Raw genomic sequence first — 26,593 nt, forward strand, 5'->3', positions numbered from 1 at the left:
CAAGAGGTAACAAGGGTTGGCGAGGACGTGGAGGAAAGGGAGCCCGTGTGCACTGTCCGTGGGAACGTAAACCAAGCAGCCGCTCTGGAGAACAGCGTGGAGGTTCCTCAAGAGACGAAAAATAGAGCCACCCTCCGACCCAGCAATCCCACTCCTGGGGACTGATCCGAAGGGTGTGAAAACACCAGTCAGAAAAGGTAGTTGCACCCCCACGTTTGCTGCAGCATTATTCACAACCACCAGCACATGGAGAAGCTCTAAGTGACCATCGATGGTTGACTGGACAGAGATGTGCTGTGGAATATTATTCACCATGAAAAACAAGGAAACCCTACCGTTTGTAAGGACATGGATGAACCTTGAGGGCATTATGCTACGTGAGGTCAGTAAGACAGAGAAAGACGAATACCACATGATCTCACTCATGTATGGAAGCTAAAAACCTCCAACTCGCAGAAATACGGCGGGGGTGGGGTCATAGAGGATGGGGTGTGGGTGGGGGAGATGGTGCTTAAAGGTACACACTGGCAGCCAGAAGGTGAGTCCTGGGGAACCAATGCACCGCACAGACCTGAGTCCACAACACTGCGTTATGAGCATCCCAGTTTTAAGAAAGAGGATCCAAAGTGCTCTTACCACGGGAAGAGAAACAGTACATACGTGACGGGAGGCAGGAGTTAGCTAACGCAGTGGCGATGGCTCTGCAGCGCATACATGGATCCAAACCTTAAACATGCGCTGTGCTGTATGTGAATTATGTTTCAGTAAAGCTGGGGGATAGAGAGAAGGTTTCACCAGCCCCAAATTAAATAAATATAAACGCTGAATAAATTCATCGCACTGGGAGAAATACACATCAATATACCAAATCAATTTAGGAAGTTGAGCAGACGGGACTGAAATTATGGTACTTTCAGACTTCCAGATTTTTAGCAATTCCCATGAAAGTCCATCTCTGCCAGAGAGGCAGAAAGCACACCTTGAGTGAGCCACCCAAGCCAGAGACAACGGGGGAAAAGAAACACAGAGCGATGCCATGGTAAATATTCACATGCACCTAAAGCAACGCGTACTTCATTCTAAATACAGCTGCGCCCATGCAGAAACCATGCGTCTGAGCCACAGTGCTCACTCCACGGGGCACACCTGCTGGCTGGGCCCTAAACCCGAGTGCTCCCGGGGCTCGACGGCACACAGGCTTCCCGCCCTTCCCAGCTCTCTATCCCTGGGTGTGCAGGCAGGGCTCCCTTGCCCCAGGACAGTGAGGGGCGCCCCTCAGGCTCGGCTCCACCGCCTCCCTGCAGAAGGCTCGGACCCGGCACCTCCCAGTGCTCCCCGGGCACCCTGAGCGCTGTTTACCCTCGGTGAACTGTTCGTCCCCGGGTGGGAGAAGTGGGGGCTTGCTCCCTTCTGCTGCTGCGGGTGAGGCAGGAGGCAGAGCGGCTGTACGGCTCCCTGCCTCCACCGCCAGGAGCCGCGGCCCGGTGCCCGCGCTGGAGACACCCACGTGCGCCAGGAGGCTGCAGACCCGCACTGTGGCCCTCTGGTGTCCCCGGAACCCTGGGCCAAGCCCGAGACAAGAGGAGGAGCCTGAGCGGGAGGGACGACAGCCAGCACGTGCATCCAGGCGGTCCTTACTGTTGGGCGCAGACCTGGTCCAGCCACTCAGGCGGGCAGCCTGCGGTCCCCTCCACCCAAGAAGACAAAGCCTCGCGGCCCTGAGTGAGGGCACGGGCAGCGAGGTGGCCGGGGTCTCGGCCGTCGGGAGAAGGACACACATGGACCTCAGCACTTTGTGGAATTGGGGGGCGTGGGCCGGGAGACCCGTGTCTGAAACCACTTCCCACCCGTGCAGCTGGGGGCAGCTCGGGGCAGCTGGGGGTGCTTGCGCTTCGCACTGTCCTCTCGAGGTTGAGCAAGCTGCATGTGCCTTGGGATGTGTGCTGATAGATGCTCGCGGGGACGTGACCCAGGAATATGAAGCTCTGTCCACAGGAAACCCCCAGAAACCACAAGATTGGACATGTAGACGTGCCACACGCAGTGTAGACACAATTACCTTCTGCTTTTGCATAGACGGCCACGGCGCCATTGACCAGGCCGGCATACAGGCTCTGGGGTGTGCAGGCGAGGCTCAGGACCGTGGACTTGTCCGGGGTGAAGAAGTGCTGCAGACGCACCTTCTTGGAGCCTTGACTGCTTTTATACACAGAAATGCTTCAAGAGAGACACAAGAGCCAGTAAGTGCATGTGTCGGGCGGGAGTGCACTTGGGAGGCAGGGCCCACACAAGCGTGCACAGCAACTCCCCGCACTGCCCCAGCCCCTCCCCGCCCCCGCCCCGCACGCACACACTGCTGCCACCGATCTCGTCCCGTATTGTGAAGGAGAAATTGTGGAAGAAATTACTTCTTCCTAGTGAGTTCACATCAGGAAAACCACCGTAAAGTGCCTCTGAACGGTGGCAGGGTTCCGTACCCGTGCAGCACAGACCAGGCCCTGGTATACTCCAAACATGAGCACTCAGCGACTTGTAAAAGCAGGACCAAGAAGAGACAGGTCAGGGGAAGCCGCCAGGCAGAACTGGGACGTTCCCTGCAGTTGCCATTCCTCCTTGGGGGTTTCCCGCGGTCATTCCCCTGGGCAAGCAGCGACCGAGCCAATCCCACCACGTGGTGTAACCCCTAACAGATGGGGCGGGTGACCGACCTACTGGGCTTGTCGTGGAGCAGCGCAGGGCTCACCTCCCCTCCTCGGTCCCCAGGCAGACGGTGGGCACGCCCGGTGCTCTCCCGGCCGCGGTCTCGGGCTCCGCGTGCCGCTCCTCTGCAGGGATGAACACCATGCACAGGATTCGAGACTCCACGTTGAAGCACTCAATGACTTTGGGGTTGGAGTTTTGAAACGAGACGATGGCAATCTGGCCCATCTGGCTGGTGCAGCTTCCGATCTGGGGGGGAGAGGAGGGCCTGGAGCTTCCACAGCACCGGACCCCTGACCTCTGGGTGATTTCGTATCGCCACGGGAACCAACATACTTCACAGAATCAAGAGCTGTTTACATCATCTGCTCGCAGAGCCCGCCTTTCCTTTTCAACGTATGGGGTTACTTTCTCTTTTAATTTTCATAACGAGAGCCCAGTTTTGTTTTTGTTTTAATTCCTATTTCTATCCCTGTGGTGGTGGCCGGCTCAGGCACAATGCAAAGGCTTCAGAGCTGATGAAAACCAGTCTTAAACTAACACCAGCGTCAGACACGCTCACCCAGGGAAACAGGGCCTTAAAAAGAGAGCGCGTCAGAGCGCCCCCCAGTGTGGTCACCAGCATGTGAGCTCCAGGCGCTGTGCCTTGGCCCTGGGACGCTGGCGGGCTGTGGGCACCCCCACGAACCTATCTGCCGGGTCACTGGACACCCCACAAGCTTCATTCCTGACTTGAAGTCCAATTGTTTTTTCAGTGGGAAAGAGTCACATCTTGTTAACGGAAGAATCAGCAGGACAGAGCGTTCAGGGTCCTGGAGGGAAAGCCGGCCCGGAGCGCGGTGGGGGGGGGGGGGCGGGCACTGAGGCTCCCAGCTCCCGTTCCCTCTGGGCCAGCTTTGGCAACGTTGTCCCACCCCTCATACTCATACCAAAGCATTTCCACGCCACAAAGAAGCGTCCTGCTTTGACAGCCTTTCAGGGGAAGGGTGCCAAACCTCTAAGCCCCGCTGGGCTGGCGGGGGGAGCGGGGTGGGGATGTAAGCGGGAGAGGGAATGAGGCACCAACTACGGTCTGAGTGATGGGAAAACTTCTCTGCTAAAATTCGAAAACCTTAGGGAAATAAGCCCATCCAGTCCTTCACAGCTGGGTGCACAGAACGGCCCGGTTACTTGGCCTGCTCCTTCTCGACGCTCAGGGAGGAGCACTGACCACACAGAGGCTGGGGCTGTGGGAAGGTAGAGAGGTCACCTGAGGGCAGGGTGCCTGGGAGAGGTGGTCAGGGCGTGGTGCCGGAGGACAGCAGGGCACCCAACGGGGAGAGGTCTGGGGGGCACCCCGGGAGACCTCAAAACACAGTGCACAAGGATCGTCTCCCGTTTGCAAGAACCAGAAAGGCCCACTGCGATGGCAGCATAATTCAAATGCAGTATTTCATTTGCAACAAATTAATTTTAATTGCAAAGTTTCCAGTGTAAAGAGCCAGCAATGTCTTGGAGGGGGGTAAAAAATCCCACGCAATTTAACCACCCAAATTGAAGAAATACTTAAATTACTCTCACATTAGCTAAATTGGTTGTCTCTGGGCTGAATCTAATCTGGCAAAGCTTTAGATGAAAAAAAAAAGAAACATTTTAATTCCTGAGACTTGGACACCTTTTCCAAAAGCGTTCAGTCCCCTCTCGTGGTTTGTGACTTCCATGTTTATAAACACAGCCTGAGACACACAGCGACCAACGGCAAGTTCTGCATTTGAACCTCTCAAACCCATACTAACCACGGACCTCTCAGGAACCCACAATATAGACACACAGTGCGTCTTACCCACAGGAAGCCGTGTGCGGTGGACAGCGAATCCGGCTGAGCCTCATTATTCAAGCAAGGTTCAGGATTGTAAGCAGCACATTCAATCTAATGGGGAATAAAATCAAACACCCACATTTAAAACAGGACCGGGAGACATCCTGGCGACACAGTGTCTCAAGCGGGTAAGAGACTACTGACATTTAGTCACAGAAACCGCAGGTTATTACTTGTTGCAGATTAAAACAGGGAAAAGAACAGATCTCAGAAACCAGCTTTTTAGGGGCAAACATCAGTCTTTTTACTCTTGCATCTTCACACCCCGGCACGCACCGCAAACGTCCTTCATGAGACAGCACTGAGGTGGCTGCCACTTCCTGGGTGCGGCAGGAGGGCGCACACACTGCACCTCCTCCCCTCTGCCCACCCGCCTGCCCTCCCAGGAGCTCCAGGGCTGAGTGTCGGCCAGAGCCCAGAAAGGAGAAGTAAGAGTAGACACAAGGCCTCTAACTGTGACCCACTGTGGACACTGAATATGGCCAGGCAAAGGGCAGCAGAGCAGACAGACCTGAGGTGTATGCCCTCAAGTAACTAACAATGCCTGGAATGCACCAGGTGCAGCAGGGAACCCCCAGCCCCTTGATGGCCACTGGGCAGAATGCACCAGGCACAGTGAGGACCCCCAGCCCCTTCGTGGCCACTGGGCAGAATGCACCAGGCACAGTGAGGACCCTCAGCCCCTTCGTGGCCACTGGGCAGAATGCACCAGGCACAGTGAGGACCCCCAGCCCCTTCGTGGCCACTGGGCAGAATGCACCAGGTGTGGCAGGGACCCCCAGCACCCAGACAGCTGCTGGGCAGAAAAGCAGGCTTTCAGCTTCATAGTCTAGTAATCTTAATTCCTAAACAAATACCCACAGAGAAATGGTAACTGGTTGATCTGGGGAAACAACATGGGACTTTGCCCCAAACCGGACAAGCAAGGACTGTCTCTGTGAACAGTGGACCCCATTTCCAGGCCCTTCCTGCCCATCACCTTGAACTCCTGCTGCTTGGCCACCGTCACCGGCATGTGTCCCACGAGGAGAGGGTGTCTTTCCTTCTTGATCTGATTCCCATCATCTTCCACACAGAACCAGCCCATGTGGTTCTCCTCCTCTGCGGGCATGTGAATGAGAAATGGGGAAGGGCAGCACTGCGCCACCAGCAGCTTTGACATGGCCCTGAGGGCCCCAGACTCAAACGTCATATTCTACACCGGCCTGCAGAGCTGAATACTGTTTCTGGAACACAGCATGATCTTTTTTTAAAGGAAGGACTGTGCATTCACTGCTCTATTCTGAAAAGCGTGTCCTGTTTTCCTGTTTGCTCCCCGATTGCACGGATGTGGGATGAGGAAGTCCTCGTAAAATACCTAGGATTCTTTTTTTTTTTTTTTCCAAAGCAACTGAGATGTTTAGATTCAAATACCACAGACACAGTGAGAGTTAACATGGTAGAATACTATGCGATAAAAAAGCGTGAGGCAGGGGCGCCTGGGTGGCTGAGTCAGTGAAGCGTCCGCCTTCGGCTCAGTTCGTGATCCCGAGGTCCTGGATCGAGTCCGGCATCGGGCTCCCTGCCCTGCAGAGGGTCTGCTTCTCTCTCTGCCCCTCCCCCCTGCTTATGCTCTCTCTTGCATGCGTGCGCTATTTTTTTTGTTTTAAGATTTTATTTACTTGACAGAGAGAGACACAGCGAAAGAGGGAACACAAGCAGGGGGAGTGGGAGAGGGAGAAGCAGGCTTCCCGTGGAGCAGGGAGCCCGATGTGGGGCTCAATCCCAGGACCCTGGGATCACGACCTGAGCCGAAGGCAGACGCTTAACGACTGAGCCACTCAGGTGCCCCTAATTAATTAATTTTTTAAAAAGCGCGACGAAGTGAAGAGACATTTTGCTATAGAGCAAGTTGTCAATCTTGGCTGTGAACGGATGAAAGGAAGCCTATTTTCAGGTTTAGCCTCTCTTGTCAGAGAGGGGCCGTTTCTGGCTTGCCGATGCAGGTAAGAGTCTGCCATGACAAACCATGGAATCGTTGGGGGAGAGAGAGGAGAGCCCACAGGAGCCCGGGCGGTGGCGGGAAGGCTCTCCGTCCCCACTAACCGCGGCTCCCTGCAGGCTGAGCAGCAGCTCGGCCTGCTTCTCCTCTGTATTTTATTTTCACTTAGCAGACTGCCGGCGTCTCAGAGAGAACAGCACACGTGCATGCGGTATCACAGTGTGTTCTGAGTAACAGATCCGTGTGTAAACAACACACGTGCACACATATCGGTCTGATTCACGGCTCAACAGACCGCAAGGCTGCAAGCAGAGGAGCAAGAAAAAATCAAGTGCCCTCGTCTCTGATCGAAGCACATGACTTCCTTTCCATGCAGGATCTCCGGTGACACCTCAGGGCCACCCTGTACGCTTCCCCAGGTGAGGGAGGGAAGCAGGGTGTCCCCACTGCAGGGAGGGGCGTCCTGGCGCACGGGCCACACACCCAGCCACAGACCCACAGGGCTGTTCTGCTCATGTGCACAGTCTCAGCTGATGTCAATGTGTGTGTATAATAAAAGTGAGGGCTTATTTTTTTCTACAATCTCTGAATTTATATAGATATCTTCAAAATCATTCCTGCTGGGGGGTGGGGGGCACCTGGTTGGCTCAATGGGTTAAGCGTCCCACTCAATTTCGGCTGAGGTCGTGAGATGGAGCCCCGCGTCAGGCTCCCTGCTCGGCATGGAGTCTGCGTCTCCCTCCCTCTCTCCCTCTGCCCCTCCCCAGCTCTCTAAATAAATAAGATCTTAAAAAAAAAATCACTCGTGCTGGGGTTCATTTTTCCTGTTTAAAAACATTCTTTCAGGGCACCTGGGTGGCTCAGTCGGTTGAGCATCTGACTCTTGGTTTCGGCTCAGGTCATGATCTAGGGGTCCTGGGATCGAGCCCCACATCGGGCTCCCCACACAGAGGGAGTCTGTCTGTCTCCCTCTCCCACTGCTCGCTCACTCTGTCTCTCAAATAAATAAACCTTTAAAAAAACAAAACTAGAAACATCCTTTCAGGCGAACAGAGAAATCTACTGTCAAGGTCTTTCTTGTGATGCTCTCTCCCAGGCACGGACTTCACCGTCACGGAGAAAAGCAGAGGACGGGGGCACGCACTTGTCTGCACAGGCCTCACAGAGCTGAGGTCACACCACTCTTACCCAGGGCGAGCTTGGCCATCTGCAGGTTGTTGATCCAAGACTCTTTGATGGCAGGGGTGAAGGTACTGAACACAGCAGTGAAGAACGTGGGCCGCCCCGACCTGCCAGGAGGAACGGAGAGGCATTCGGTTTACACACCGTGGGATCACAGGGCGAACTCTGCCCGTCCTGCCCGGTGGCCACGACCGCGCCACGAGAGCCATCCTCAGTCCTGCCCAGGAAGGCTGCCTTGCAAAGTCACCACTGACTTGTCCTGCTTCCCCGGGAGCTGCAGCTGGATTCGGCAGCAATCCGCCGCACGGATTTCCTCTTCCTTCTTCAAAATGAGCCTCTGTAAACCCGACGTCCAATCGTGGGCCACGGACTGGTTTAAGTTCTGCGAAGGGAACACGCACACGCGATGAAGGTGCTGATGAGGCAGGGCCACCCCCAGAGAGTATGGTGCACGAACCCTCGAGGAGACTAGCTCTCACAGTGCATTCCCAACAGACACCCCTGGAGCTCGGGCCGCACGCAAATGAAGTGACCCCAGAACAGCTTCAGCCACAAACCCCCGCCCGAAACAGGAGAAAACACACCATCAGACTGGTTCTCAAAATCGCCCTGATTCTCACTTCCGGTAGAACCCAGAGGCATGGCCACACACTGACGGCGGTCTAGGACGTGGAAACAGAATTCTATGTCCCGGGGCCCCGCCGGTTACCTGGTAGTTTCCTCTGAGGTTCCCGATGAGCTGAGAGATCTGACCGACGATGTTTAGGTCATGCAGCAGGTTCTGTAAGTCTTGATACAGCTGCCCTGGCCCCACACAGACCTGGTCTGCAGGAGAAGCAGCAAAACAGCACCAACTGAGAGCCGCGTTTGTGCCGACCCAAGAGGGGCCACAGCACCAGCGTTAAAAGTGCCAGGTGACTGAGAATTTCTAAAAAATGGATCTCTTCAAGCATTTAATGGTTTTTCCTTTTCTAACTTCTCATTTTGGAATGACTTCAGACTTACAGAAAAGATTCGGAGCTCCCCCCGTGTATGCCCTTCACACCGCGTCCCGTGACGTTAAAATCTCAGAGAACCACGGCGCCGTCGTCAAACCCATGAAGTCACGTGGACACGACACTCTTCACTAACCGGCAACCCCCATTCGAGTGTCCCAGCTTCCGCCCCGAGCTCATCCTCTGCTCCCAGACCCAACCCACGGCCCCACATGCGCTTGGCTGCTGGTCTCCTTGACTCGTGAGTGCCTGTCTTCCAGGACCTGAACTCCTGGGCCACAGCTGGTGCACAGAGAGGTCACAGAACCTCTCTCACTTGTGTTTTTAACACATTGTTGATGTCATTGCGGTTAGTAAGAGCTATCTAGGAATGGCATTTAACCTAAACCAGATTTCCAATGACCAGGGTCATCCAACAGCTCCCCAGTGCCCTTTCTCTAAAGGACAACGGGACACCAAAAAGGACAGTGATGGGCCAGGGAAGAGCCCCGTCCCTGACTCGGGGCCACCTCTGTGTGCGGGGGAATAGTTACTCATTCCCCTCCCCCGCAACAGAACTACACCCCGTCCCCCATTCTCCTGGTGAGGACGCTGAGGCCCCACGCTGACATGCAGGTGGGATCCCAAGGCAGAATCCGACTCAGAGGCCCCCCTGTAAAGGACATGCGGTCACAGCCCCCCTCTTCCTCTGTGTCCATGGAAACAGACGGCCTCAGCCCCCGCCCCCCCGCCGCCGCCCCAGCGCCCAGCAAACCCAGGGAGCAGAGCAGATTCATCCACCTCAAACAAGGTGAGCCTCCTGGAGTCTGTTTCCACAAGGCGGCTTCTCGGGCATCAACCCGGGTGTGAGTAAAGTAGACGTCACCCTTAGAACTTAGCACCAGGCTGTGCCGGGTCAGTCATCGGCAGTTGGCAAGTGAAAAGCAAATATGCGTGCTATTAGCTAAAACTACTTTAAGGGACAAACATACTGTTAAGGGAAGATAAAAAGTTAGTACATGTGACTGCTGGGACAGTTTTCAGGGTTGGCCCAGGAGAAACCAAGCCTCCTGGCTCCTGTCAGGCTCTGCGGTCGCGGTCTCAGAATTCTTAACAGTGGTGAGCAAGGTGCCCTGTGTTTTCATCGTGCACGGGGCCCAGCCACGTACGCGGCTTATTCTATCCTTCCCTGGTACGTCTGTGTTAAAAACGAAGATATATTTCCAACACAAATATTTCAGATGTATATCCATCTAACCACACTCACTGCTTCACCGCGGAGTAAGATAACAATGAGTAATTTTGCAGAAACGCCATTAAAGACATTTTTACTTGGATCTTTATGCTTCCACCAGGCCCGATTTTTAGGACTCATCTAGACAAATTGTATGATCAACTGCATATCAAGTATCTTCATGAAGTTTCATTTAAAAAAAAGGAACAAGCTGTTCAATTGATTACCATTTATCAAATTTGTTTTTCCTTAACAGTATGTGCACATAATTTAAAACATCTGTAGTGAACACCACACACATTTCTTTCATTTATAAACTTCTGATGACAGACTCCATGAACTCACCCTTGTGATAAAATTACTCCTGCTACATGAACTCCATCAATTTGCCCACATCTAGTTTTTAGTTATTTTTTTAAATTGTCATACAGTAAAACCGACACTTTTACCTTGGGTGCATGGTCTTTGAATTTTAACAGGGGCAGGTATGGGGCCATAGAGCAGCACCTTCACCCCCAAAGACGCGGGCCTGTCCACCCTGCCACACCGAGTCCCATCCAGCAACCACTGGTCTCTTCTCCAACATTTCCGTTTTGTCTTCTCAAAAATGTCACGTAAGGGTGCACCCGGGTGGCTCAGTCGTTAAGCGTCTGCCTTCGGCTCAGGTCATGATCCCAGGGTCCTGGGATTGAGCCCCGCATCAGGCTCCCTGCTCCGCGGGAGTCTGCTTCTCCCTCTCCCACTGCCCCTACTGTGTTCCCTCTCTCGCTGTCTCCCTCTGTCAAATAAATAAAATCTTAAAAAAAAGAACGTGGCGTAAGAGTGCACACGATATCCCACTTCTGTTTTTTAAACACATATACAGGATATTTCTGTGCGCACAGAGGTCTGACTGAGTTGCCTTGAGCCTGGGAGGCCAGCGTCTAACCTGACTCGGCACCTCACACATGCAGTCCTGAGCCCGGTAAGCAGAGCACGTGAGCACGAGGAGAGCAGAGCCGGGCCATACCCTGCGGAGAGACGCTGCTCTAAGTGTTCGCGATGTGAGCAGGGAGGTGGGCTCCAGCCTGAGCACGCTGAGATTCTGACATTGGTGCCTGCCCTGCAAACATGTTTCTCCCATGGAGCTCCCGCGTGTCACGCGATAAAGCACGTGTCTCGGGAGACAGAGACCACTAAACGCTAGGTCAGAGGTGTCTCAGGGGCCAGGCTGTATCCTCCTCATCGAATCTCACCACCGGGGACTCGGGACTCCCTCTGGGAGAACCCCGAAGCCTCTCCCATTTTGCGTTCCTCGTGTGCACCCAGGGACAGGTGTGCCTTCCCACCCACCTTGGTACCACCCTGAAGCTGGAGGGGGATGGTGTGCCTGGCAGCTGCAGTATTTAAACCAGGACAGCTTCGGGAGCTCCCCCAGTCTCCCCACACGAGCAACCACTCTACAGGTGGCCGCTGCCTCAGAGCCTCTGGGAAGCAACCCTGCGAGAGGAGCCCCATGCACCCCCAGAAGCCAGCCGGCTGCGGCAGGTAGGCAGCCTTCACCCACAGAGGCTCCCCGTTAAGGGCGTGAGCTGTGTCAGTCATCAAGTGATCTCAGCTTTGGGGAGCAGTGGGCAAACGGTTAGCACGTGGACAAGCTGAAGCTGGTGGAGCATTTCCGTGAACTGTGTGCACACGCTGGTGGTACCATGTATGAGACAGACACGCTGGACTGGAAGTCCTCCGTGGCCGTCGTGGACGCGCCGCCCAGACGCCAAGAACTCACAGGTCGTCTCTCACCAGGGCCTCCCCACCCCACGCCTCCCAGAGACGGGCCGTCCTGCCTGGGCGCTCAGGACGGCAGGGCCCCGCGGTCACCCACGGTCACTGCTGCTGTGTCACCCAGGCCAGAGTGCCCAAGCAGGTGCAGCGAGGCGGGAGATGGGGCAGGAAGGAGAGCAGGGCTCGGGCGGACGGAGGGCCACCTCGGTCCTCATACTCGACTGTTAGGACTGACTCGGATTTCAAAACCAAACCTAAGCATACACGTGCGTTTCTGGCCCGGTCACTAAATACTCATACGTGCTAAATGTTTCGGCTGTCTGCACGAATGGAAGGAAGGCAGGGTTGATTCTCAGTGCTCCTGGCGTGCAGACCGCGGTCTCATGAACGCAACTTCACCGCCCTCCAGCGCGGGCCTCGGGAGCCTCACTGCCCTGAGAAGCCATCTGGGTCTCATCACAGGTACAATCACATCTCATTGACTGAAAACTTGTACGGAGATCAATACTCAGCGCACCATGAAAGGAAACAGGACAAATTCCACGCAGGGCTCCAAGGCAGCTGTGGCACAGTGACACAGCCAGCCTTGCTCCGTTGCAGGGGGCTGGCCTGGACGCCCTTGGTCCCGGTCACTGTCTGCGGGGGCGCTACGGACCACGTGTTACCAGCCCAGCACCCAGACGCAGACCGTGGACGCAGACCGTGGGGGTCTAGCCGACAGTCTTCAGCTGCTGTCCAGGAGCAGAGCGGAGGCGGGTGGGCGGCCATCTGGTCTCTGCGACGGGGGGGCGGGGGGCCTCCCCTCCATCGGGGCACGGGGAGCTGAGGGTCACGCACGGCAGGGGAGCGAGCTCGGCGGCACAGCTTCAGGCGGATGCCACGGATGCCGGCATCACCAAGGCAATCGGGACGCGCCTTCCTCCTCTCCGGTCCCTCCCAGGGCAGCCCTGACCCTAAAACGGGCTGTGCCTTTCCAATCACTAGGGTCTCCCTGGAGGCAGCTGCGTCCTCCTGTCCTCTGACCTTAGGGCCACCCCGGCTCGCTGGCTCAGAGGGCAGGCAGGCCGCGGGTGTGTCCCCACCCACAGGCCACGACAAGCTCAGGGACGCTGGGGCGGGGGGTGGCGTGTGGATCAAGCCCTCAGCCCTCGAGACCCCACGCCGGGACTGAACAAACCCCATGTGCTGGCCCTTTGCTTCACAGAGTGAAAACCTGGCCCCACAGCCCAGAGCGAGGGCTCCTGGTGACACAGAAGTCGAGGCCTGGCTTCGTATTTTAAAATTGCAGGCACCACGTGGGCCTCTGCCTTCCGAGGTAGAGGGGTCAGAGTGTGGCTTCCACTCCACTGCTGACGTGCACCCCTGCACACCCACTTCTGGCCACAAAACCATAAACCACACCCACATCCCCCCAGTGTGGCATCCGTGGTCTCTTTACAGTTCACTTTCTGCCCAGGACCCGTCCCACCCCTGCCCCAGCCTCTCCCTCTGGGACACGCCTCAGAATTCAAGGATGCCTAGGTCTCTGCCAGCTCATCTATAACAATGATGTGATGCCCTCCTTGTCTCCAACCCCTGGTACCCACTGTCAGAGCCCCCACTTTGCAGCCGGACTGCAGAAGGAGGTCTGGCACTTTGAGAAGACTTGAGCAGAGAGCGGACACACTCTGTAGATGCTCTGGGGATGGGAGGGGACGCTGATCCAGAGCGGATGGTCTGCCTGGCCTTCTCTGTACAGAGCTGCTGGGGGCAAGCAGGGGGCAACTTTGCTCCCTGGAGCTGCACGCTGCCCGAGAAAGGGCAGGACGCCACTGGGGTGGTCTCACCCTATTCCCACGGCGATTTTCGGCTGCACAGTGTGCAGTCTGCGGTTGCTCCATGAGAAGCAGATGCTGGTCCCACAGCCGCACAAGCCAAGGCCTGCCCTGCACTGGTAACAGCATGCCGTACCCGAGCACAGAGAAGTACAGCCAGGCTGACTCTCACCATCATCTTCAAGGACTAACTAACGGGAAAGCAACGGGCGTGATCCCTACAGGACCACAGTAGCTGCCCTGCACACCACGGGCGCTCCCCTCGGAAACACACTCAGCCTGCACACTGTTCTCAAGGTGTCTGAAGGCCTTCTCGGGATGTGCCGAAAAGAGGCGATGGCAGGTCTCTTCCAGCAGAGGCTCCTGTGGGGTGGGGACCCCCTCCCTTTCCAGCTCCGGCAGTACCGTCCCCTGAAAACTGGGAGTGCTCCAGGGTCTACCATCGAATGGAATTGATCTCTACGGATCCTGCACGAGTCAGCTTATATCTGGCAACGGGGAAATGTATTTTCTGGTAAACCCACCAGACAAGCGGGGAACACAGTGATGGTAGGAGCATAGGCAACTCTACCCGGTGCATCAGGTAAACCCACCGCGCTGCGGGGACTTTCTCTTCCCAACCCCAGCCCCAACTCACAAAATCGGCGAAAACTGTACAATCACCCCAGAAAAAAGCGCAGAATTTGGCAAGGTAATTCAGAAGTTCTGGAAGCTGAAACCAACCCATGGAATCCCAGAGGACCCCTGGACAAATCCGTGGGCACCAGCCTGCAGGCCCCTACACAGAGAGCGAAGTTCAATGCCAATAAAATGTCACAGCTCAAGGAGAGGGACACGGCAAAGCAGATGCACACCCTGCGGGGGGCTCCTCTGGGGATGGCGCCTTCTGTGGGCGGCTCCCATGGGGCTGAGGATGGTGGCCACACGGGCTCCTGCAGTCTGGTTGCTAGGCAGTGACACCCACACTCTGTCTTCAGCGCTGAACCACAGACCAAATTTTCCAATGCTGATCTCAGAGCTCAGTCGCTCACACACCAGAAAAGTCACATGGCTATGGGCGGAGCAAAGAATTCCTACTTAGCGTCTCAAAATAATTGAAGGATGACAAATGCCAGAGACTCAGAAGGAACAAAAGCACTGTGGGTGAATCTGAAGCCCTTCTCTAAAAACTCGGAGACCACCGAGACAGCCCAGCTGATTGTGACTCGTGGAGGGGACACGGTTTTATGTGCATGAGTAGAGCACAACTCGCAGGCTGCAGGCTGGTGGGAATGAGATCAATATTATGGATCAGAGGCACACAGAGCAGCTCCTTGTCTGACTGCAACAACAGACGGGCCCTCATTGCTGGGTGCGTGTGGACGGGGCAGGACGGGCCTTCCCCCAGTGCTGAACATGCCAGCGAACGGACTGGTCCCTGTTTCCCTGACCGGAAGCCCAAAAACGCCCCAGGAAGTCTGGCTTGAGTTCAGTCTTCCAACACACACAGAATTAGCACATTTTAATTTGTTAAAAAAATTTTTTTTAATCTGGAAGGCATTTAAAAGGCCATGGACTCCACACCCATTGTCTCAGAGCTTACAGCTAAAACTCAGATCCCCTCTACGGACAGGGAGACCAAGACACGGGGGTCTGCACAGCTAAGGGGCAGCACTAAGCCGGGAACGAAGCAAATACCTGCTCCCACAGAGGTCCGGGTGCTGGGAACCCCCCCGACCTGCAGACTCGAAGCCCCTGGCCTCCCTGCTCTCAGCAGTGTCTGTCCATTCGGCGCTGCCAAGGTAATGCCCACTGTACACTCAGAGCGAACTGTATCATATGGGAATATAGCAGGGAAGCCCGCTATAAAAACTCTTCAACAAGTAACACGTCCGACACGGAGCTGAGATTAGTGAGTGACAGGTTCAGGAAACGCGAACACAAGGATGGGCCCAACAACAGACTGATGCTCTGCAAAGCGCCCCTCCCAGGATTCCGGGGCCGAGAACACGGCTTCCTGGAGGCCTTCTCATCTGGAAAGCTGCATCCGGACAACTCCCGGACAATTCCCAATCCAACCCTTTTACGGTCACAATCTGTTAATGAGGGAAGACCCCCCCCACGGACGAACAGCACATTAATTCTCTCTCCTGGAGAAGCCAGCATTACCTGCACATGACCAGTCACCTTCATCCCGCTCATTATTCCAAGAAACAGGCAGTTTACAGAGTAACCGGCAGCTCTGTGGTCCCGCTCTGAACCTACACTCTGCTGTCCCGGCATCCAAGCACGCGTGTAACTGAAGCCATAAGAGGAAGACAATCTGCCAAGCAGCGTCTCAGGTTCTAGGGTCCACACGGCACCACCCTGCCCAGTCCGAGCGCCCTTCCTTCCAGACGCTGAGATCCCACCAGCTGCAGAGCCAGCACGAGCATTTTACTAGGCCTTATGCAATCACAGGACAGCCTGGAAGCCTCTTCCAGTTCCTACTTCTGTGGATGGAACTGGACCCTGAGAACAGACAGTGGTCAGTCGTCCGGATTCTGGAGGGACTGCCACAGGCTGGGAAGGTTCCAGTCACAAGAACTCTTGACTCCCCGGACGCACAAACCCCTCATTGTGCTCCAGGCAGGTGTCAGATGCAGATCAGCTGAAGGGATCAAGCAACCAACTGATGCACGTCCTCCCACACCCTCTGTCTGCTGAAACCCCGCTCCTTCTCTAAAACCGAGCTTAAGCGGTGTCTCTCTGAGAAAATTAACCTTTTTTGATCTCCCCAAATATTCTGCGCCCTGGTTTCTGTTAAGGAATGTATCACAGTGCGTCACACCCGTGTTCTTGCATCCGTCTCCTTGGGCTTCCAAAGGCACCATCTACCCCTTACTCATTTGGGGGTTACCAGAACATGGCGCTCGGTTTAGAACAGGCCTTCAATAAACAGGTAGGTAGAAAGACACAGTTTAATTAAAAATTTAACAGTGGTTGGTGATGCCGATTTTCCTTTTCATTTGCTCAACAAACACTCATTGGGCACCCACTGCAGGCCCCGTCCCAGAGCCGGAAGGGAAACAATGAGGGATTAACAAATTGTAGATGAAGTCCCCCACATACTTATCAGTTACCAGTACCTTGGTTTTTTTCTTTTTTTTTTAAATTTTTTTATTGTTATGTTAATCACCATATATTACATAATTTGTTTTGGTGCAGTGTTCCATGATTCATTGTTTGTTCATAACACCCAGTGCTCCATGCAGAACGTGCCCTCTTTAATACCCATCACCAGGCTAACCCATCCCCCCACCCCCCTCCCCTCTAGAACCCTCAGTTTGTTTCTCAGAGTCCATAGTCTCTCCTGGTTCATCTCCCCCTCTGACTTACTCCCCTTCATTCTTCCTCTCCTGCTATCTTCTTCTTTATCTTTTTTCTTAAAATATGTTGCGTTGTTTGTTTCAGAAGTACAGATCTGTGATTCAACAGTCTTATACAATTCACAGCGCTCACCGTAGCACAGTACCTTGGTTTCTTAAAATAAAGGCACTGTACTAACAGACCATTCTGAAAGAGGGTGCACGCCACCCCCAAGGGCTGTAGCACATGGAGTGACACGGATTACGCCCACCCACAAAACGGAGAACAAATGTCTATGGGTGGCAGACAGGTCTGTCAATTAAATTCTCTCTTTAGGACAGTGCGCAAAAAAGATTCTCCCCAAACAACTGCTTTCACCGAGGTTATGTGTGTGCTTTTTCAAAGGGACATGAAAAGGTCACAGCAAGTCTGCAGAACACAATCGTATATGTTTCCAAGTATTTTCCAAAGTCTCTTGAACTTTGGATACATCAACAAACTTCTCCTTAAATTGAAGAATGAAGAAAACCGGATACTCTCCAAAGTGCCACATTTTCTTCTCCCTGACAATGACAACTATGTCCCTGCCGTCACAGATGGAAGCTCATAGGAATGCCTACAGCGCCTATCTCCTTTCTTCCATGGACAGTCGACCCTTGAACAACTTGGCTTTAAGCTGTGCGGGTCCACTTCTACACAAGTTTCTTTGATAAATACAGAGCAGTACCATAAATGTGTTTTCTCTTATCATTTTCTTAATGACGTTTTGTGTCCTCTCGCTTACTTTATTGTTGGAACACGGTATAGGATTCATATAGCACACAAAGTGTGTGCTAGCCAACTGTTGATGTTATTGGTAGGTTTTTAATAGAAAAGGTTTTGGAGAGTCAAATTACATATGAGGATTTTCAACGTACAGGGGGTTGGTGCCCCTAACCCCCATGTTCTTTAAGGGTTGACTATATTTTAAAAATTGAGTCTTCCTCCTACATGCTTTTTAATATTGCTAACCGATTCGAATCCTATTCTAAGTTAGCGCAACAGAGTCATAAATAAAAAGATGAGTAAGAAAATGTAGTGCTGCCTTAATATGCAGTATCTGTTTCTACAGATCAAAGCTGTCCCTGATGACTTGAGCACAAGGAGGCAATCTTAATTACAAATACATTTTAACATTGCTACCATTATAAACACACAAAGGCATGATTCCGTTCATAAAACCAAGACACATGTTGGATTTGCAACCAATACTGACAAGCAATTTAAATGGGCTTTCACAAACTTTTAACAAATGAGATACCCAAGCTGAACTTGAGTAAGATCTTACCAACATGCATCAGTTTGGAAGAACCCCCCCCTTCCCTCCCCACATCACTCCTCAGTATATCCCCACTGTGGAAAATCTGTGACACAGTCTGGTATATTTTGATTATTTGCTGAGACTGTCTGCAATTCCTTTAAGAAGGACTTAGCAGTTAGTGATTCAGGACTGCAGGACCTGTAATACCGTGCCTGAGGACGTGGTCTACCAGGCCGATTACCCAACCAAGTGACCGACTATTAACGTTACACAAATAAGAACAATGGGAGACCTCATAAAGCTCATCAGGCCCTGTTCCTGTGAGTCCGAGCAAACGTGCATATGCAGCCAGAAAAGTTACAGGGTTTAAAGGTACCTTCTTCTGAACATGTCGGAAGCAAAATAATCTGAAAGGTTGTCCAATATATTTACATCATGAATATTTAATATAAAAGGCTCATTCCATGTATGAAAAGTTTACTGCAAGTCCCCATTCACTCTATTTGGTGTGTTCCACAACTGGGGCAGAGGCTGGTGAGTAAGTGAAAACTAGCCAGGCTTTATTTGGATTAAAAAAGAGAAATGGAAGGAGAAAGTCATGAATACTATACTACGTTCAAAATCTACAGTCCAAAGACCATAAATATTACCCAGCTGTTGAAGCATTGCCAAAGTATCAGGACACCCTTGGCTCATCTTGGCTCATCAGGACCTGGCACCCCCTCCCTGGGGAGCCTGGGGGCGGGGAGAGAGGAGGGGCTGCATGAGGTGGTGCACAGCAGAGCAGAGCCTACCACCGAGGTCCACATGCTAGAGGACTTCCATGCATGCTCAGGAGACAGGAGACAGAGCCCTCACTGGGGGAGGGCTCTGAACTGGGAAATGCAGAAGAGAAATCAGACCTGGGGAGACTGAATGCATCCTATATGGTGGGGTTCTCTGTAAACCCAAAGGATGCACACCAGTGGGGACAAGCTCAAAGATGAGGGTCCAGTGGGCTTATCTGTCTACATTTATCAGCCAACATAAAATACAGGCTCCAGAGATGGTATCGTTCAACAACCTGACCATCTCCGTGGGTCCCTGGATGCTGCGGAGGCCGAGGAAACAGGGCCTATTCGGTCAGCACTGACGCCAGCCCCAAGACGCGCACGCACATTAGTAAAGTGTCACTTACTTGGCTTAGCGTTGGCAACCACCGCCAGGCTCTCGGGTGAGTGCACAGGGGGACACCTGTTTTCTCCAGCACCATCATTACTGCCATACTCTATTACTTCCACGTGTCCAAGAGGAACGCTCCACTTTAATAAATACCTTTGGCTGGTTGACATTATCGTGTTGCTGTCCGAGGTGCTGAAAGGAGGAGGCACCAGGATGTTATGATTCATTACAGGTGTAAGTCAGGATACTTTTCAGCCCTTAGATATTCAAGTGAGAAACACATCCTGCTTCTGCCTTTCTTACAAACAGCTACCATTTGGTTCTGTAAAGTGGCCTCCCAATGGATGGTAGGAACTCTTCACTGCCTAATCGTGGAAGACGGGAGAACACAGAACGCTTATCTCCCAGAAAACTCTCTTGTTCCCATAAAAGCTTAAAGGGAACATGCTGGAGGCCCCCTGATGGATACTGGAGCCAAGATACTCATGTGTTCTGGCAAATACTGTTAACAGGGAAAATCTCCTATGTGCAGAGATATTCTCTGGTCATTTCCTATCAAAGTTCCTTCTTTACTCTCAGTGATACTGTAACCATTTTAATAAAATTAAATCCTGTCATTATGCTCCACGATTAAGATACTTACTGTGTAAAAATTAAACGAAAAAATCCTATGACCTATGTAGATTTTTTTCTCCTTTTACCATAAAATGGGGTATACATGAAGAGACACACACAAAGCATGACTGTCCAGATAGGTGGAAAATGCTAGAGCAGACACCTCCTTGGCCAGCACTCAGTCAAGGCTACAAGGCTACCAGCAGCCTGAGGCCCTCCATGTGCCAGGAACCCCCCCTCAAGACAATCACTGTTCCTCACTCTGGTGATTGTATCACAGTTCGCTTTCTTCAAGATATACATATATTTTCCAATCAAAATGTAGACAGAAATAACCAAAATGCCGGACACTATACTTTAAACTGAAATACTTGGCATGTTGGGAGCCAACTGGTACCCAAGTGCCCCGACTTCCTTCTGATGCTAGAGGGCTTTGCTTTTCAATGTCTAGTCTGCGTTGGAAGGGGAAGGAGGAGAAGGCAGAACTCAGACACTGAGTAAGAAAGACTGCATGTTCTGTGAGTTACGTGTGCTCTCTATACAAAAACACAGAAGCCCATGAACCTGGCCCCAATTTCTACCCATCCTGTTGGAATCTAAAATCCTCACTCCTATAGAGGTTTGGGGGACCTTGCTGTTCTGATAACCCTTGGGGCCATTTGAACATTTCAGCCTGACCAAAGTGGGTCGCCCTTCACTGCCTCCTGGGGGGTGTCCCTTGAGAACACCACAGTGGGAACTGCGCTGTCTCCCTTTCCTCACTTTCTGGAAGGTCGTCTGAACCTGGGATCCCTGCCACAGCCCGGGTGTTATTTTAAGGAACAGCCCTGGTAGTGAACACAGATAAATCCATTTTTAAGTGTTCATCCACTTCTTGTTCATCTCGGAAGTGTATTTGTCAGCCTGAGGTTTTTAAAACGACATAAAATTTCAAAAGACCCAAACTGACGGAGGAGCATTTGGGGCGCCTGGGGGTAGCTCAGTCGCTTAAGCGTCTGACTCCTGATTTTGGCTCAGGTCACATTGGGGCCGCGAGACCGAGCCCCACATCAGGCTCCGCGCTGAGCCCAGAGTACCCTTGAGATTCTCTCTCTCCCTCTGCCCCCCCACTCATGCTTTCTCCTCTCTCATAGAATCTTTTAAAAAAGTTGGCATATTTTGCAGACTTCTTCTGTAGCTGCCTCAAAGCAAGGGAGGACGAGGAGGAACCGTAATAAAATGGACAGTCACCAGGCAGCAGTGCGCCGGGCGCGGAGCCGAAGGGCCTGACTGTGGCCCCTGGCCAGAGCCTCCCGGGAGTCCCAGGGATGGCTGGTTTCCCCACCACCACTCTGCAGAGTGTGGGCGTGAGGCTCGGCGCGACGGGGTGATTCCCCGGAGCCCTGAGAAGGCTGGGCTGCGCGGCGTGAGCCCCTGGATGCCCACCCTCACCCCCGGCCTCCCTCCTGGGGCTCCTCAGCACCACAGGGCAGTCGCCACAGAAGGAGCACAGGCACACGTGCTGGCTCCCATCCGCTGGTGTGCTTGCGAAGGTCTAACACCCAGCCTCTGCCAGGAGAGGGAGCCCTGCCTGTCTCACGGGCCAGTGTCTGTGCTGTCAACACCTGGAGTGGATGAGTTCGAGCGGCCAGTGGTTGGCAACTGCATCCTGAACTCCGGAGAGTTTAACAACGGAGCCTCTCAAGCCATGATGAGCTGCTCAGGACACCACGTCAGCAGGCACTACTTGATAAAGCCCCCAGGGCGTTCAGCTCAAAACATTCACGTCTACCTCAGTTCCCTTACCATCCCTCTCTACCTGAAGACCCTAACTTCTCAAATATCCATCCAGCTACAACATTCTAGGTGTTAGGGAGCAGTCCTGATGGTAAATGACTTTAACGATAAGAAATGAGGAAGTGGTACGTACTCATTTTCTTGGTTCACAGTGAATATAAACACCACCGACATAATCATAGAAGAAAAACACTTACCAAAAATGTCTCCACAGAGAGGCAGCTAAAGAGAAAGGGTCTGAACAATGATCACAACAAGACTGTAGAGTGATTTAGGAGGGAAATAAAAGAAACACAATGCAGTTTCTGGTTCCAACATTGGCCTTACGTTAAAAGAAAAATATACCATTCGTCCTGAATTTCCTCCAGCAGTGACCTTGTGACTTAACACTGGACCCATTTAAAAATACACTAGTCTAGTGGCACGTGCGTGGCTCAGTCAGTTAAGCGTCTGCCTTCGGCTCAGGTCATGATCCCAGGGTCCTGGGATGGAGCCCCACGTGGGGCTCCCTGCTCGGCGGGAAGCCTGCTTCTCCCTCTCCCTCTGCTGCTGCCCCTGCTCGTGTTCTCCCTCTCAAATAAAATCGTTCTAAAAATAATAAATTAAAATTAAAAAATAAAATAAAAATATGCCTGTCTAGGTCCTGGTTCCCCTTCATCACAGGATGAGGTGACGAAGTTCTGCGCACATATAGAGGCAGCTCGAGTGGGAGCATTATTGGAGCTGTCCCCTCATCTGGGACGCGGCACGTTCCCAGGCACAAAGCTGATCCCGCGAACTAGGCGCATGCTCACCGTGCACTGACCGTGGCACACATTAACACATCACTCAGCATGAAGATGCGGCGCTCCTTCGTTTTAATGATCTCTCCTCTGTCGTTGTAAACGGTTTCTATCATATCGTCAGATCGCACGAGGTACCGATTCCCACTGCTGAGAAGCTGAACATTCAAAGTCACACTTGACATGCTTCCCGCAATCGAGTTCATCAAAAGAAGAAAAAGGGTGAGCAAAAGTCTTGCAAAATACAGGAGCATAAAGTGTCAAAGCTTTGCAGATTTTCCCCTTTACAGAGAATTCATGCACTTCCAATCGTACTTTTTGTGTATACTACGTAGAATTCTCAGAGTGGATTTTTTTTTTTTTTTTAACTACATAGTTTCACGGACAGTGTTTGGAGTTATCCTAAACAGTGAAAGGAGTCTAACCCAGCCCTTGTAAACACAATTCCTCCAGCTGAGAGATACGGACTCAGCAAAGGAGGGCTCATTTGTTTTCACCTGTCAGTCATATTCCTTCTCTTTAAATGACTTGCCCGAGTACAAGCTCCATTCCTTACAGACTCTCATCCACAGCCGGCCAACCATTGTTATTTATAAGTCTATGCCGACCAGGAATGTTTTATTTAAGTGCAAGAGCTACTCGGGGATTTTTGTTTTCCCAAAGGATAGCATAATTAAGAAAACATCTTAGCTTCTTGTGATAGGCCATATTTCATTTCACTGAGCTAAACACAGTACCCTTGGTCCTTTACAGAGATGCTTTGTACTCCTTAGTGTGATGAGATAAGTCATATAGAAGTCAGACTCATAACAATTCAGCCCAAAGGAACATGGGGAATTCACGTTCAGATGGTCCGAACACCCAGATGGTGTTCTGATCCTTTATCTACAGTAGCCAAGTTCACTGTCAACCTATTCCTGACGTGCTCACGGGGATGATGAGGCTGTGTGCACAGGTTCGGGATCGCTAGCGAGGAACACACACTACTTCCTTATCGGCCTTACTCTGTCCCCACAGGTTTGCAAGCACTGTTACCACAGGTAAGCAGGATCCTAAACAACATAACCATCACTTAATGCAATTTTCAGCTCATAGAAATTCCTATATAAATCATTTAGAAAATCAGGAAAAACCCGTTCCTCAAAATGTATTACAGTTCTTGTAGCTAAGCCACTGACTGTCACTGTCTGGTAGGAAATTACCCCTACAGACAGAAATGAAAGTGATTTTAGCAACGAAAAATACGGTATGAAATTATTTAACACCGCTCCTATCAATGAACCTCTTCCTGTGGACCAGAGCCATAAGTAAGTATGGTGAAGTCTACATAAAATCAGCTTGCTGTTGCAAGAAAAGGACTTGTCAATGTAAAGCAGAATTACAGCCTAAGAACTGCTTTCATGCCGTATTTTTCTCACGTTTCCATGATAAACACAGTTTAGTCCATACATAGACAGGTGCAGATAAGAACGTATGTAACAACTGAGGGCTGCTGGAGTGGTGAGGGGTGGGAGGGATGGGGTGGCTGGGTGATAGACATTGGGGAGGGTATGTGCTATGGTGAGCGCTGTGAACTGTGCAAGACTGATGAATCACGGATCTGTACTTCTGAAACAAATAACGCAACATATGTTAAGAAAAAAGAAAGAAAAAGAAGAAGATAGCAGGAGAGGAAGAATGAAGGGGAGTAAGTCAGAGGGGGAGACGAACCAGGAGAGATGATGGACTCTGAAAAACAAACTGAGGGTTCTAGAGGGGAGGAGGGTAGGGGGATGGGTTAGCCTGGTGATGGGTATTGAGGAGGGCACGTTCTGCATGGAGCACTGGGTGTTATGCACAAACAATGAATCATGGAACACTGCACCAAAACAAATGATGTAATATATGGTGATTAACATAACAATAAAAAAATTAAAAAAAAAAAAGAACGTATGTAACATCCTCTGCTTTGATTACGACCATCTAAGAGGAAACACCGCATTTTGGCAGTAAGATTCAGACCGTGCGAGGGTCTCGTGACTGTGGGAGCCCCTTCCCCAAGAAAACGCGCCCGGACCCGCCCGACGCTCTCCATCGACTTCCGAGGCAGGGCCCTGGGCCACGGCATCACTGCAAAGCTTCCAGAAGATTAGTAGCAAGTGGCAGGAAGAATGGCGGCTTGTTAGTACAAAGCAAACTGAATCCCAGCACAGACTGAGAAGCCTCGGTCAACCTTGTTCAGGTATCTCTCGTTAATGGCTTTGGCGACGTGCTTGATCTCGCAGCGCTGGTCAGCGTCTCTCTTTCTCTCATTCAGCTTCTCCGCTAAGGTTTCCAGCTCCGTCAGTGCCATCTGAAGGGGCAGCCGGTCAGGGTGGCCTTTGGATGTATTCTTCAGCATGTCCTGGGGGAGAAAGATGGTGAAAAGGAGACGTGTGACTGCTGGTTGTGAGGGAGCAGGTGGCTGCCCACGCACGCTCCCAGCCAGGAGCCGCGACGTCTGGCGGCTGCATCAGCTACTTCTGGGGTAGGATAATAAGCCAAGTCACTCACGGTCTGGATACACACTGGAACAGCTCCTCTTGCAAAAACAAAATGAACTTATTAAACAGCTTGCTAATGGAAAAAAACAGCAATTCCCAATAAAGGGCACTATAAATACGAACGTGCCACATCTGGGAAACATCCCGCCCTCTGTGGCTACGTTCAGGTAACTCCCAGCCCGTCTCTCTCAACCCGAGTTGCACCAGTGGACCCAGGCCCCAAAGGTCGGCTTCCAAACGCAAAGTGGGCGGCATTACTCCTGTGCCTTCACCCTGCCCCCAGGGGCGTCCCACCCCTGCTGGAAGGGAGCCACACACCCTCCCGTCCACGTCGGCAGGGTCACCAAGGGAAGAGGAGGTTGCACGGAGGACGAGGGAGCGACAATCTGGTGACCGATAAAACGGCACCACGTGCGTCCATCGCAGGAGTCGGCGTGCAGGAGCGACATCTAAGTGACAGTCCCAAGGGGGTCACCTTGCTTTTCCACCGGACCCTTAGTGTGGTCCAGCTGGCTCACGCAGAGCACACCCACTTCCGCTGACGGAGGCAGATGCGGGCGGAAGCACCCTTCTCGCCTGGCCCCCAGAAGCTGACGCCCGCTCAGCCGGCGCGGGAACGCCACCGGGCCCTCAGCTTGTGACCTGCTTTTCATCTGAAGAAACACAACCCTCCAGAAGTGATGACATATTTCCGATCTGAACGGACCATATACACCGTGCTGTACGCCCGTTTCCCTACGAATCACTTCAAATCCTATCAAGGCCACGAAGTCATGTCACGAGGATTCTGGCTCCAAAGTCAGGAGCTGGCAAAGCCGGCCTGGGACCTGAGCACGATCAGGACAAGCACCATACCAGGGGAGCCGTGGAGTGGGGCGGGGGGCGTCCTCCAGATGCCAGAAGAGAACCGAGTAAGGAAAAAGGGACGTCTGTCGTTCTGTCCAGACTGAGAGTCATGTTGGTCCAACACGGGACAGAAAATGGCAGCAGGATACAGTGAGACAGAGATTCCTACGGGACCACGTGTCCCAAACCAGCAGGCCTGGCAAAGCCGGGGCCATGCAGCTCTACTAGGGATCAGGGAAGGCTGTGGGGTCCCAGCACCACCAGTAACAGGGCCCAGAAGAGCTGGGATCAGTGCAGAGACAGGGAGAGCAGGTGCCTGATGGGCCAAAGGAAGGGGAAGGAAGTACACCGGTCCCCATGCCATCCCTCCCCACGTGCGCGGAGCAGAACTCGGGAGGGAGGGAACACGCCTGCCCCGTCTTCCAGCCTGGCCACCAGCCCCCGAGTCCCCCTCAGGCAGCAGCTCCCAGGAGCATCTTTACTGGGAGCAGGGTCCCTGGACAACCCAGGCAATTCTCTCAGCTGCACACACTGCACCCTCTCCTCTGAGTCCAAACGTGCATGTTCCTAAGTGCCCCGGACGCGCCCTGGGCCGCCCCCTCGCCTGCCAGGGAAGCTGCTCACACAAATCCGGGAGCTCTCTGATGAGTCTCCTGGTGCCCAGGCAGACAGGGAGGGAGGAAGGGAGAAAGAACTACACAAGGACTCACCTCACCAAGCCCACGGGAAACCAGGTGCAACAGCACACGCCACAACATTC

General features: G+C 52.7%; 1 protein-coding gene across 8 annotated transcripts in view; it reads right to left on the reverse strand.

Annotated features, from left to right (window-relative positions):
- Positions 1–26,593, reverse strand: part of ARHGEF10 (Rho guanine nucleotide exchange factor 10) — a 111,112-nt gene that overhangs the window by 19,306 nt on the left and 65,213 nt on the right. For all 8 annotated transcript variants that reach the window (XM_027598735.2, XM_027598736.2, XM_027598734.2 and 5 more), the window contains 10 exons: positions 24,678–24,848; positions 22,478–22,623; positions 19,309–19,484; positions 8,431–8,546; positions 7,976–8,103; positions 7,728–7,828; positions 5,538–5,659; positions 4,523–4,609; positions 2,744–2,949; positions 2,060–2,217 (listed from right to left, as the gene is read on the reverse strand). In XM_027598735.2, the coding sequence (XP_027454536.2) occupies positions 2,060–2,217; positions 2,744–2,949; positions 4,523–4,609; positions 5,538–5,659; positions 7,728–7,828; positions 7,976–8,103; positions 8,431–8,546; positions 19,309–19,484; positions 22,478–22,623; positions 24,678–24,848 (1,411 nt within the window). The remainder of the gene's footprint in view (positions 1–2,059; positions 2,218–2,743; positions 2,950–4,522; positions 4,610–5,537; positions 5,660–7,727; positions 7,829–7,975; positions 8,104–8,430; positions 8,547–19,308; positions 19,485–22,477; positions 22,624–24,677; positions 24,849–26,593) is intronic.

This window comes from Zalophus californianus, chromosome 2 (genome assembly GCF_009762305.2).
Source record: "Zalophus californianus isolate mZalCal1 chromosome 2, mZalCal1.pri.v2, whole genome shotgun sequence".
Taxonomy (NCBI): Eukaryota; Metazoa; Chordata; class Mammalia; order Carnivora; family Otariidae; genus Zalophus; species Zalophus californianus.